This window comes from Ovis canadensis, chromosome 5, assembly GCF_042477335.2.
Source record: "Ovis canadensis isolate MfBH-ARS-UI-01 breed Bighorn chromosome 5, ARS-UI_OviCan_v2, whole genome shotgun sequence".
In the NCBI taxonomy this organism is placed as follows: Eukaryota; Metazoa; Chordata; class Mammalia; order Artiodactyla; family Bovidae; genus Ovis; species Ovis canadensis.
In genome coordinates this window covers 103,323,097-103,336,696 of record NC_091249.1, presented here as the reverse complement: position 1 = coordinate 103,336,696, position 13,600 = coordinate 103,323,097, and the positions used below count along the sequence as shown (strand labels likewise).

At 40.5% G+C, this 13,600-nt stretch overlaps 1 protein-coding gene across 1 annotated transcript in view; it reads right to left on the bottom strand.

Annotated features, from left to right (window-relative positions):
• Positions 1-308: 308 nt before the first annotated feature.
• The window catches only part of ADGRV1 (adhesion G protein-coupled receptor V1), a 566,629-nt gene continuing 553,337 nt past the window's right edge, over positions 309-13,600 (bottom strand). The window contains exons 89-90 of the mRNA XM_069590116.1: positions 11,344-11,521; positions 309-2,269 (exon numbers count right to left, since the gene is read on the bottom strand). Coding sequence (XP_069446217.1) covers positions 2,151-2,269; positions 11,344-11,521 — 297 coding nt within the window. The 3' untranslated portion in view covers positions 309-2,150. The remainder of the gene's footprint in view (positions 2,270-11,343; positions 11,522-13,600) is intronic.

Genomic DNA, 13,600 nt, shown 5'->3' with positions numbered 1-13,600 from the left:
CATCTATCTTAATAATTCTATTTTTAAAATGTCATGGAGGAGTATCAAGCCTGGAAAAGAAAGATCACAAAGTGTCACACTTCTAGATTTTGAATTTTCAAGACCACGAATTGATTTGCTTCCTCCTATGCCCTTCCCTGGCTGATGTCCCATTTTATTCTACATTGAGAGGAAACTGAATGGCCAAACACTGCCGCTGTTGGAATATGAAGCTTATTTGTTTTAGGACTGTAGCTTCTCAAAATCTTGCCTTTCCTTTCAATATTTAAAGAATCATGCTGATCAGTGGTAGGAGGTTCTTCTGATTCTTTTTTTTTTAATATTCATTTATTAAACATTTAAGTTTAAAATCAGTCCTTTGAGAGGCTATAATTGAATGTCTTTAAGGAGAGACGGCATTCTGGATAGCAATAGAAACTCAGTGAGCTAAAGTAAGAAAGCTGTCCCTGATTGAGAGTGGTTTTGGCCAGATTTTTCCAAATTCTGACAAGTAGAAATGAAAATAGATATTGACAATTGCCTTTGTTATTCATCATGGTGGAGTTATAATCCTTTTAGGAGCTTTAAAAATGCTGACAATAAGCTAACTTCACCTTAAGAGACAAATAAGAATCAAATTATCTGCCAAAAAATGTTACAGTCATTATGACTCATGGATTCCACACCATGAAATCTCACATTTCTACAATCATCATCTAAGCCTCAAATTCATTAAAGCCTATTAACATTTTAAAAATGGTTATTACCCATTTCAAAATTTTCATGCTAAATTTTTACTTTATAACCAATTTCATCAACTGCTTTTACTCTATTTTGGAAGATACTATAGTGCAATGCTGTAGCTTGAGAGAGGCAACAAATTTATTTGTCATTTAATGTATATTTCAATTGTATTACCACCATTTCTAAACTTCCTAAAAAGGATTGTGACTCTGCCATTAATGTTTTTGTCTTTTATGCTGTTTGATTTTGTTGTGCAGTTTTTGTTTCCTGGGCAGCTAAAAAGACAATAGATTGATCAAAACAATATAATATGAGATGGAAGTAGGGGAGTACCAACAAGGAGAAGAAAGGAGAGTCATTTTATAATTCATCAAGATTAATACCGCCACCTCAGGCTTTATAAAAAATAAAGCCACTTTTCACGGTGATGATAGAACACTTGAGTGATTTAATTATGGTTTTAAGGGAAATTATTAACAACAAAATTTCCCTTAGGTGGGTTTTTTTATTCAATTTTAATTTTTTCTTAAAATGACTACTGATTTTTTCCCCCAAATACTTGAGAATTCAAAAATAAAAGGCCAAAAAGTCTTTCTTAGAACAACCTTGTTCTGTCCTTAAAGGATTCTTCTGGAACTATAGTCAATGAAATCATCTTGAACACAATAGTGTTTGTTCTAGGACAGACTTTCTGATTTCTCATTCCAAGTCAAAGACTGAAAAATCCAAACCAAGAAATAACTTCTCCCAAACAAACTCTGCACTGTTTGGATGATCCTCTTCTTAGCTGTGTTAAAATGCTTGGTGAAGTTATTTTTAACTGGGAACAGAACATTCATTCTGGAAGATGTTCAGTTCCCTAATTTTGTAATGAGCAGAAATAAATACTTTTGATGAAAGACTATGTAAACTACAGTACTCCATCAATACTCGGGTGCAAAATCAGCAGACAATACATTTTCTGGTTTTTAGGAATGAAGGTGAAGTCTTAAATCTGGATCACCTGTATCAGTGTGGGAAGAAACCGGGTGATGGACACTGTCTAAACAGAATTTGCTTCTTTGCTTGGGCACAATATTTTCAACAACAAGCTTGCGTGATGCCAAATGGATTCTATGGTTTTTATTGATTGTTATTACTGTTATTAAACAATGTTAGCCTTATTAAAAAACAACGAATACTCTTGGAATATGTACATTCTATTAACTGATATAAATCAATCCTATTAACTGATAGAAATCGATCCAGGCTTTCACTGTAAGCAGTTAATTTTCAGGTTGCACAAAGGTAAGTAATTTATATTCTGAACACAACAATCACTTCTGGCTTCATCATCCAGCACAATTCACAGAATCCTATTATAGAACATTTTAGCACAGAGCCAATACAAATATGAAAGTACCCTCGTTCTAATGATTACTGAGGTGCTAGAGGTGGGTGTCAGCAATGGGGATTCTTCTGAGTTCCACAATCTGGGAGTCAGTCAAGGTGCCTCCCTCCTGGCTGCCTTGACCGGATTCATTATCACTGACACTGAGACCAGCGCCTGCAGCAGAAAGAAGAATAAACACAAAACTCCCAGCTATTAGTCCAGCAAATTAACGGTCAAATTCCATTAAGCTAACACACGTCTATTTCCACAGTCTTAGTAAAAAGTGAGCTATACACTTAGAATACATATTATTGACACCTAACAACTATTAAACTGTATTTTAAATTCCTTTTAGTAGTTTCCGTAAGTACAGATTAATTTCTAAAGACATGGATTCGTGTTCTCAATCTTTTTTTTCCTCTTTCTACATGGTTGACAGGCATAACTTACTCCAGGAACACCATTTCTTAATTGGGGGTTTATTAAAGTACAAAAGAAATCAGGCAAGTTAATTAGAATTTTTCAGTGCAGAGGGTGGGGGGTAGGATTTGCTGTTAGAAAACATATATCCTTCGACCCTACGTCTACTGAACTTAGCAGGTCCCTCGGCCGACACTCGGTGTGGGCAGGGACCTGAGAAAACCGTGCATTAACACATGGTATCGTATCAGCACCCCGAAGACACTGGCTCTGAATGACTCAGATCTGATCCCAAGATAAAAATAATGATGTAACCCAGTGCCAAAAACAGATCTGCATAGGAATCCCACAAAGCTAGCTGTTGATTGCAGATAGCGCCCAGAATCTTTGTATTGAGGAAGTGCCACTATTTACTACTTTTTTCCCAACTCGGAATGATTCAGAAAACTTGACACAAGGCTAGACTAACACCTTGCTGTTTTCTTCTGTAATGTGTAAACACACAAACTCTCTCTCACATACACACACACAGACAGAATAGGGATGTAGTCACAGGGTGTGCTGTTGGCTGAATCATCAGAGATTACAGCTCCCAGCCCCACCCCCTCTGCTGGGCACAAGATTGCAAACAAGAAGGAAAGTGAAAAACCAGTTACCCGGGCAGCTCATACTTCCCTTTCTATCTGAGGTGTAGGAAAGGTAGTTTTGCAGAGCTGGTAGCTATGCGAAGACAGTGGATTAGCTTCTTCTCAACCTATTTGGAGATGGAAGCAGGAGCCTGCTAAGGATCTCCTTCTAGCCAAACCCTCCCTCTTTTGGGTCTCTGTCCTTCCCAGCCTCTCTCTTTTAAAGGCTGCTGTTGAAACCCCACTGCCTGGCTTTGGTTCCGTGACACGGCACTGGCCCTTCTTATCCTGTGGACCCTTTACAAAGCTCTTCTGCTTTTTTTTGTGTCTCCTCCTGCTGTCTGATCTCTGGAGGGCTTGTCTTCAGCCCAGCTTGAAGGCTGATCCATCTGACTGTCCTGCTCTCTCGCCTAAATGTCTTACTAGAGCCACTGGTCACTCCCTTTCCCCACCATGTCATTAATCGGCACTTCGGCCTAGAAGGCTCTTTCCCTGCCCCTCAACCCTTCTGCTTGGTTGCTTTCACTCTTCCTATAAATATCAACTCAGGTAGCACCTCCTGTGCTACCCATGACAACATGTTGATTCTCTTTAAAAATTTCTGGTTCTTCCATTGGATTATGTCCCCCAGGTCACAGGACAGTGCCCAGCCACTGTGTGTATTCAGCAAAGGTTTGTTGAGTATAGTAATAAATTATGTTCTGCATCTAAGTTCTTGAAAATGCCTCTTTAATTTTTATCACCAGTTCATCAGAATGTCCCTCTGATCCATTCTGCATTCCACTGCCTTCTCAAGAACAAACAGTAGTTCCTATTATAAACTGCATCAAGCCTGGAACTTGCTGCATTGTCTTTCAAGATACTAACCCGACTGGACTTTACCAAATAGACATATTCTAGTCTTTTGCTGCTGTTGTTATCAGTCTTCTTGAATCCCTTATGGTGTTTGGCCCTACGTTTTAAGTAATATTTGAGTTTGCCACACTGTCTTTGAAGGACAAAGGGCCCATGTTTCTCTGCCAGGGAAGCAGAGGAACGGCCCAACTTATAACAGAAGAACCTCCCAGTGGATTGGTGACACACTGGCATTTTATAAAGTGGTGACTGAGGCCCTGAGGCCTATAGCAGCTTGATCTGAGTAACTCAAGTGTTCAGTTGCCCAATATGGGATTAACTCCAGAGAAACAGAAAGGACCTCAGCATTAGTATCAGGAGAAAGTGGGGCTTAGTGTAACAATCGAGCACCAACTCCCTCTGATTTAGTCATTGTCTATGCTCAGTCATGTCCAGCTCTTTGACACTCTGTGGACTGCAGTTCACCAGGCTCCTCTGTCCATTGGATTTTTCCAGCAAGAACACTGGAGTGGGTTGCCATTTTCTCCCCCAGGGGATCTTCCTGACCTAAGGATCGAACCCGTGTCTCCCCACTGCAGGTGGATTCTTTACTGCCGAGTCACCTGGGAAGCCCCTCTAAATGACACCAGGAACGTATAAGCATCTGCCCAGCATGGCGACAAAGCATGCTTGAAAGAAGTTCATGAACTGAGAGCCTGCTGAGCAGACTGTGAGCGTCGGGGCACACGGGGCTGAGAGGTTGAACGTGGGTGCAGCTGTACAAGTGACTGGGTGTCGCCTCCTTGTCCAGTAGCGTGGAGCCCTGGACGATGTCAGCAAGTTCTTGCTGCAGCCTCCCCTGAGTCACCACATCTGTGTGAGCCACCTGGTCCTCCTTTTCAGTTTCCTCCCAGTTGACATAAATGCACAATACCCAAATCCTAATCCCTCGCCGAGACTCAAGACGGAACACATCCTCCAAAGAAGTATAACACGGCAGAACTGGGAACACAGCCCAGGTTTCTTGTCTCTTTGTAATTCATTCAGTGGTCTAGGAAGGTATTTGGTAACACTGCTGCTGCTAAGTCACTTCAATCGTGTCCGACTCTGTGCGACCCCATGGTCGGCAGCCCACCAGGCTCCGCCGTCCCTGGGATTCTCCAGGCAAGAACACTGGAGTGGGTTGCCATTTCCTTCTCCAATGCGTGAAAGTGAAAAGTGAAAGGGAAGTCGCTCAGTCGTGTCCGACTCTTCGCAACCACGTGGACTGCAGCCCACCAGGCTCCTCCGCCCATGGGATTTTCCAGGCAAGAGTACTGGAGTGGGGTGCCATCACTTTCTCCGATTTGGTAATAGGCATCCTGATATTCTGAAAAGCATTTTCGTGCTTTAATTTTAAGCTAAAAATTTATGAAAAAATCCAGTTAGGGTGATGATAATAACTCTCCCTCTTGGTAGAATGAACAGGCGATGTCAAAGGAACCACAAGTAACAATTCACATTTATCTAGAGTCTCTCCTCAATATTTCAACATACTTTAGTTAGAAAGCATGACTAGTAGTCCTGTTTTATAGACACAGAGATTGAATGGGGATCAGAGGTGTTCACTGAGTGGCCCATGTCACATAGCAGGGAAATTCTAGAATGAAGATATACAACTGGACTTCTTTTTTTAAATTTTACTTTATTTTTGGCCATGCCATGCTGCTTGTGGGATCTTAGTTCTCTGACCAGGGACTGAATCCAGGTCCATGGCAGTGAAAGCCCCTGACCACTGGACTGCTAGGGAATTCTCTATTTTTTTTTAAATTAATTAATTAATTTATTTGGCTATGCTGGACCTAAGTTGTGTCATGTGAGATTTTCAATCTTTGTTGCAGCATGTGGGATCTAGTCCCCTGACCAGGGATTGAAGGTGGGCTCCCTGCATTAGACTCCCTACAGAGTCTTAGTCACTGGACCAGCAGGGAAGTCCCTCCAACTGGACTTCTGACACCAAATGTAGGGTGTTGTCTTTTAATACATCCGATGGTCTCTTATATTAAAAAGCAGAGACATTACTTTGCCAACAAAGGTCCATCCAATCAAAGCTATGGGTTTTCCAGTAGTCATGTATGGATGTGAGAGTTGGACTATAAAGAAAGCTGAGAACCAAAGAATTGATGCTTTTGAACTGTGGTGTTGAAGACTCTTGAGAGTCCCTTGGACTGCAAGGAGATCCAACCAGTCCATCCTAAAGGAGATCAATCCTGGGTGTTCATTGGAAGGACTGATGTTGAAGCTAAAACTCCAATACTCTGGCCACCTGATGTGAAGAGCTGACTCATTTGAAAAGACCCTGATGCTGGGAAAGATTGAGGGCAGGAGGAGAAGGGGATGACAGAGGATGAGATGGTTGGATGGCATCACCAACTCAATGCACATGAGTTTGGGTAGACTCCAGGAGTTTGTGATGGACAGGGAGGCCTGGCGTGCTGCAGTCCTTGGGGTCACAAAGAGTCAGACATGACTGAGCGACTGAACTGAACTAATGGTCTCTTATGGGGTCAGCTCTAACTGTGTGACTTCTTTGTCCCCCAGGTTTCAAGTGTTCACACATCTGTTTATAGAATACATTTCAAACTACTTGGCAGATATTCAGGCACCAACCTACCTCACTATTTTCAAGAGTTATATTGCAGTGAACACTGAGGTGTTAAGAGAACACATTATAAACATGTAAAACTGTTTTAAAGCATAACAACAGATACTTTATACCACATACTGAATTTAAATTCTGCCAGACACTACAGTAGAATCTTCACATAGACATATCTCTAAACTTCATGGAAACTAACGATGAGAATCCTTATGTGATAAATGAGGAAACCGAAAGGTTGAGCTCCCTACTGGAAGTCATGCAGACGGAAGACAGAAGAGCTAGGATCGCAACACAGACGTCTCTGAACTCAAAGCCCGTTCTTATTTCCTATGGCCTTTTGAAATGTGGCAGTGATACAAAGGTCACACTCCTTCAGTTTGCTTCTGAGGCAAAGAAATCCAAATCTTTTCAAGTTCTACTTTTCCACTTTGATCTCCATCTAACTTTGTTTAGTACACTGGAGTGCCTAAGTTCTTGGAGTTAAATAAGTCATTGTAGTTTTCTGTGATGCCTCTGAAAGAGAAATTTATTAATGGGTTCTTTGAGGAGTTCATGAATTTGGACCTTGATTCTGAATGTTTTCATTTCTGTTCAAGGACTTGGTATTTATTTTCTTCTGACTGAAAAAGAAATCATTTAAAGGTTTCCAGGAAGGGAACTTCTGTCATGACATTAGTGTCACTGGTTTGAGGTAAAAGAAGGAAGTTAATGGACTAAGGAAGATGGGGAGTCAGATTAGTCCCTCTGGGGAAAACCCAGTGAAAAAACACCCTGTTTCAAAGCCCAGTATGCTCCCAGCTTGACGTTTTCTAGAATCTCGCCAGCTTTGGCCGACATAAAGATGACAGTAATCTAAACACTTCTCATCAGGGGTGTGCACAGACTACTCCCCCTCCATTCTGGACTCATGCTCTGTGCAGGCTGAGTCTGTTCTAGTTAGCTCAACACCTTCTCCTCTTCCTTCAAATGGAGGCTGCTCCAGGGTGATTCTTCTCTTTCTCCCAAAGTCCTGGCTGGAGACAATGAGGATACATTGGAGAATTCTGTTAATAATAATAAGACACCACTAGTCTAGAACTGACTGTCTCATTTCCCTGTGAAGAGCCTGATGGACTTCTTTTTTCTTCTTTATGGTTGTGCAGTGTGGCATGCTGGGATCTTAGTCCCCCAAGCAGGGATCAAACCTGTACCCACTACAGTGGAAACTTGGCATCTTATCCACTAGCCTGCCAGGAAAGTCCCGAGGCTGATGTATTTCGAGAACAACTAATTGAAAGATACTAGGTCCTCTTTTTAGAGTGAAATGTGAATTTCTCCTACAGGGACAAATAATTTATTTTAAAAATGAAAATGGTCAATTGTATTTTCTTTTTCTTTGTGTTCTTTAAAAAAAAAATAAATTCAATATGGTTAAAATTCAAATGGAAAAACAAATCCATGACTGGTTTGGGGGCCAGGGCTTGTATTTTACATCAATCAAATGAATTTCAAACATAAAATATATTAAATTAGGATAAAATTCTGTGCTGTGAGTAGAATGGCAATACAAGTTAAAAGAGAAAAGAGAATGGTGTAAAATCTCCAACTGCAGAATAAAAGTTTGCTTTATATTTTTGAAATACAATGAATAACAGTGGGCATCAAATTGCTCTGGTACTTAAACCCTTAAACCCTAAAATTTATAATACAATAGAAATGACATTGTTTGATACTATTTAAACTCAGGATAACACCTTTACATGCTTATTTAGATATATGCAAACAGTAACACAGGTTTTTGAAGTTGTTTAGGGGTTCCAATGAGAAAGACTTGGAAGATCCACTGTTCCCAGTACTTGACTTTGAGCGGCCCACAGTTAAGGCGGACCTGAGATAGGTCAAGTTTTATAAACTCAAACATCACAGCTGCAAGGGAGGCTTGCATGAATCAGTGACACAGGGCTGGTGGGCATGGGACAAGCTGAAGAGCTCACATATTACTAGAAGAGCAGCCATTACTCAGCTCCAATCAAGCGATGCTGTGATAGATTTTAAGCACTTTATTGGTAGAGTTTTTTTTTTTAATGAAGAAATTCTGGATTTTTATGGGATATCTCTACATTTTAAAATTTTGGCTCCAAAAAATGTTAAAAGTGCAATGAGGTTCAAATAGAACTCCCGGTTAAGCCAAATCTGGCCTGTGTGTCAACTGTGAATTCCACTGTGGATAGAATGGCAGGTGGGCTGCCCCTTTGATTTGACCATATTCTATGATGGAAAGCATCTATGGGGTAGGACTTGATTATTATAGTACCTTTCCTAAAAACAGGGAACCAGTGTGAGGGACTGCTATTTTGGTCTTTTTAAGCATTTACTCCCTAAAGAGTTTCGGGAACTCTAAGGAATGCTAAACTCAGTCTATAAGTAAGCGAGTCATTCCATGCATTCCTGAAGGGAATGCATTTAATACTTGTTATATATATAGGATCCAGATCTAATTTAATTATGTTGTAGGAATTCATTTCATGCTTCCAGTGTCATAACAGCAACTGTCTGCATTGCAATGCTGGGGACATAATCTACCCTGAGAATTATTTGTAACCTGAAAGCCCCCTTTCAGCCCTAACGCGGATGAGCATTTTACACACTTGCCCCTTTCTCCTTCATGGAACTCTCTTCTCTCTAGTTCTCGTGACCTTGCTACAGTGTCCTTTGTAGGACCCTCTTCTATTCACTCTTAAGCATAAGTATTATCTTGGATGTTCTTCTTGTTTCCTTTCTTTTCTCATCATGTCTTCCATTCTTCCCTCTCTGTTTCCTTCCTCACCTCTTTCCATCTCATCTCTTAGCTTCCATTCTTCCAGAGTAAACTCATTTCTCCCCATAGTTTCACATGTGACTCTGCACGATGCCATTCAAGATCATTACCTCCAACCTTGATCTCTCACCAAAGATCCCAACTTGAATATTTAAGAGCCACCAGGCTGAATGATCAAATGATCCACGTGGGTCTGAACTCACCAGTGTCCCCTTGAGAGCAGGCAAGCGAGCGAATGCTCTATGTACGACTCCCCGGTCTCCTAGGTGAGCAGCATGAGTCTTTGCTGACTGTCGTCTCTGTGTTTCCTCAGCATTTCCCTTGTCCTTTTTCTTGCTGCTCCCCAGGTTCGCGGTTTAAACCACGTTTCTTGGGGCTATGGGAATTACCTCTCAGCTTTTCTGATTTTGCTTCTAAATTTATTCTTCAGACTTCCCTAAGAGTTACTTTGCCTCAAAACCAGTGGGAACATGTTGTTCTCCTCAAAAACCTCCATGGCTTACTGAGTTCTATAAAAAGCCCACCCCTTAGCGTGGCACCTGAAGAGAATTTTCTATCATGCAGAGTGTCAGTAAGTTTTCTGCTTTTCCAAATGAATCTGTTGCTAAATGTGTTCTGGAAGCCACAGGTGAATGAAGTGGGTTTCTTTAGGACTTTTTAGATCTGCTAAAATGCTCAACTGAATACCGAATCTCTGCAGTTTCCCAAGTATATCTGGTCAGGGGGACCTTTTCACTGAGCATGCCTGTGAATATCCTAAACAGGGTGCCAGCTGAAACCCAGCTGAGGAACTACAGTGATTTATCAACAAAGCAGGTAAACTACTTTCCAGTCTTTGCTCCTGCTGCCTGACTTCACTCACCCCACTCCCCATCCCTTGCAGCCCTGGGCTTTGGCTAATTCTGTTTCCTCAGCCTGTAACGCCTTTCCTCTATGCTTTACTTATGTAAACTCAACATATTCTTCAAGACACAATGGATCAGATTTTTTTGTAAATTTCCTTGAATCCTTAATAATTAATAACAACTCTTTCCACTACTTATCTTACTCTTCTTAATATTGTGTTTGTGTGAGTGTCTATTCCGCCAAGCAAACTCTTAAATTTCACCTTTCTTTCTTTTCTTCCTTCCACCCTCCCTCCTTCTCTTTCTTTTTTTCTCTTTCTCATTCATTCATTTTCCAACAACATCTACAACAAGTTTACCAACTGCCAAGCACTGATCTGAACACAGGGATATATATAATAGAATGTACTTTCGAATAACTGTTTCAATAAATTCATCTAAGCACAGACATATCTTCTTGCATGTTTGTACATCTGGAAATGTAAAAGTTCACTGAACTTTTGGTAGCAGTGACAGATCAACATTTTTCTGAGAGAAAAAAAAAAGGAAAAGAAAGAAGTTGCATATTTGATTGGAAAACAACTCTCCATGGGGGTCACAGACTGGTGAAGCTGAATATACAGGAAGATCCAATGAAATACGACATATGATGGCACTTTAAAAACTGTAGAACTGTACGAGAGACACATTATGTTGCCTTTGAAAGTATCTGCTTCAAAGCTACTCCATAAGAAATTCTCTTTGGCAGGTCAAAGGCAAAACTCTCTCAGGGAGGTTGCTACCAGATTCTTACAGTGCTGAATTTATCTCAATCAGTGTTCTATCCATCAAGATTTCAGTGCACAGATATTTACATCGAGTTAAAATATGCCTTTTTCTTAGAAGCAAATTGTCAATTATTTTTAGGTTGTCTCATATTGGTGCCAAGAACAAAATATCCTAGAATTCGGCTGGGATTAGGAATGGGTCATGGGAATTGGAATGCGCTAAGGGTGACATTGTACTTCTGAAACTTCATGGGAAGAAGATATAAATCATAGCATAGCAAGAGTGCTTCCTTCTAATGGGTTTGAGTGGTCACATACCAGTTTTTAATGCAAATATCAAGTCATCAAACTCCTGGGACTCCTCATCGGCTACTAGTGACCCCTGGCCATATCCTCCAGAGGAAGGGAACGTGGCGCCATTTTGTGGGCTTGGCTTTAAGTCAGGGCTGGCCTGACTGGCTTGCTGGAAGGATGTTCTCTCCCAGTCAGGTGGCACCTTTGGGGTTGGAAGAAAAGGAAACCATAATATGAGTACATATATATTTATCCTGAAATCTATCTGAGCTATTTATCTCTATACCTCATTACAAAGACCAAGTGAAAGGGCAGTTGAACTGTTTATAGATGTAAGACATTTAATTTTACCTGTTCTTCAGAAAAGTATGTCTTTTCATGAGACAATCTAACCTGGTAACACTAAACAATTTCTCTATGAGAATTACTTGTAGATTTCTATGCTGTTGTGTGTGGAAAAAGAGAAGTATCTTTTAACCCAATCCATACATTAATTGTTTTTCACAGAATATGTGCAAAAAAAAAGCTGTTAACAGTATAAGAACTAGAAAAGAACTCTCCTAATCTTTAAGATAAAACATAGAGTTTTAAATATAGTAGCTATCTACAAGGATATACTGAATTGAAAAGAAAAGCTCTTTGATAGAATTCTAAAGTCCTCCTTTTTAAAATTTAAATGATGAAAAAGATAGTTCTATCTTGAAGTGAGTAAATATATTTGCTTCCTTTTTGGTTACTGCTTAAAAAAAAAAAAAAAATCCCTTAATCCTTCCTTTCCTAATGCTTTCCCTTCTCTGCGTGGCTTTTCGGAATGTCTCCGCCAGTCCCTCGCTGACAGCTGGAGCAAGGCCAATTCCAAGCTTCTGAGGAATGCAGGGCGCACTTCAGGGTACGGCTTTGTGCTACACCCAAGACGGCCCAGGCCAGGAACTGAATCGTCACAACTGCTGCCTCCCAGTACAAGGTGCTCTGAGGGACTACAGGATGCCTCGCAACCGAGGAAAGGGATCTGAGGGAGGGATAAGTCAATCAGAGAAGAGGAAACCTTAAACATTTCCTGATGCAGCAGAACATCTGGACTAGCACTCTTCAGGACAGCGATGGTTCAGGACGGTTTGGCGGAGCCCTGTGAGGCTACAAACATTTTATATCTTTGCTCTCCATTACGATGGCTGCTGAGCACTTGGACGTGGCCAGGGTGATGGATGAATTGAATTTTTACTGTTACTTAAATTTGGCTGGTTTAAAGTTAAGCAGTCACACATGGTTAATAGCTAGTGTATTGCACAGTTCAGATCTAGACAGATCTAAACTGGGTAACCAATCAAAGAGACAAAAAAAAAACTTTTTTTTAAGATTTACTCCTGCACTGCTGATCCTGGCAATATTTGTTTCTATTGTTATCAGCTGTGATGTGAAAATAATTCAGTTTTAAGAACTTCTGGGATATAAAAATGGTACTAGGTTGCTAAACATTTAAGGGGACTAAACATATATCCCAGTCTTTAAATATGATACTTTATTTGTGATCACTTACCTTAATTTTCACCTAACATGAATAAATTACTTTCAAAATTTAACATGAAAGATAATAAAACATATCACTGAACAGGCAGATTATCTATTTATCTACCCACCTATCTATTACCTGTTTTCTTTTCAGATACATGCACTTTGATTTCTTGATTTTTTTCAGGACACACACACAAATACTGTTTCCCTTGGCTCTTTATTATAGAGACACTGATATAAGCTCTGTAAGGAATAGTAGGCAGGCACATCTTAGGCACTGCAGAAATTGTCAGGGTAACCCTCCTGACCATGTCCTCCTGGACAAATAACCTCAGATACGTCTTAAAATACGAGCAGTGGTACCAGTGCTATGGCTGACACTAATGATGGGTTGGTGGCAACGTGATTTAGACATAGGAACCCAAAACGATGTGGTCAGGAACAGTGGGAGGTTTGTTTGTTTGCTTGGATTGAATGGTGAATTGGGAGGGGCAAAGGAAGAGAGCTGTGAAAATATTTTCATGAAGGAACAGTATTTGAAACACCATTTCTGAAGCAGATTTAGTCACTGCAAGGACAGAGGAACCCGGCAGGCTGCAGTCCATGGGGTCACAAAGAGTCGGACACAACTGAGTGACTACGCACAAAGGTCAAATTAGGAAGCTTCTGAAGAAAGAAATGACAAATTACATGCTGACTTCCCAGTACAAACCACTGGTGAGTAGAGCTCACAAAGCACAGAGGAAAAAGAATTAGATAACAGACATGG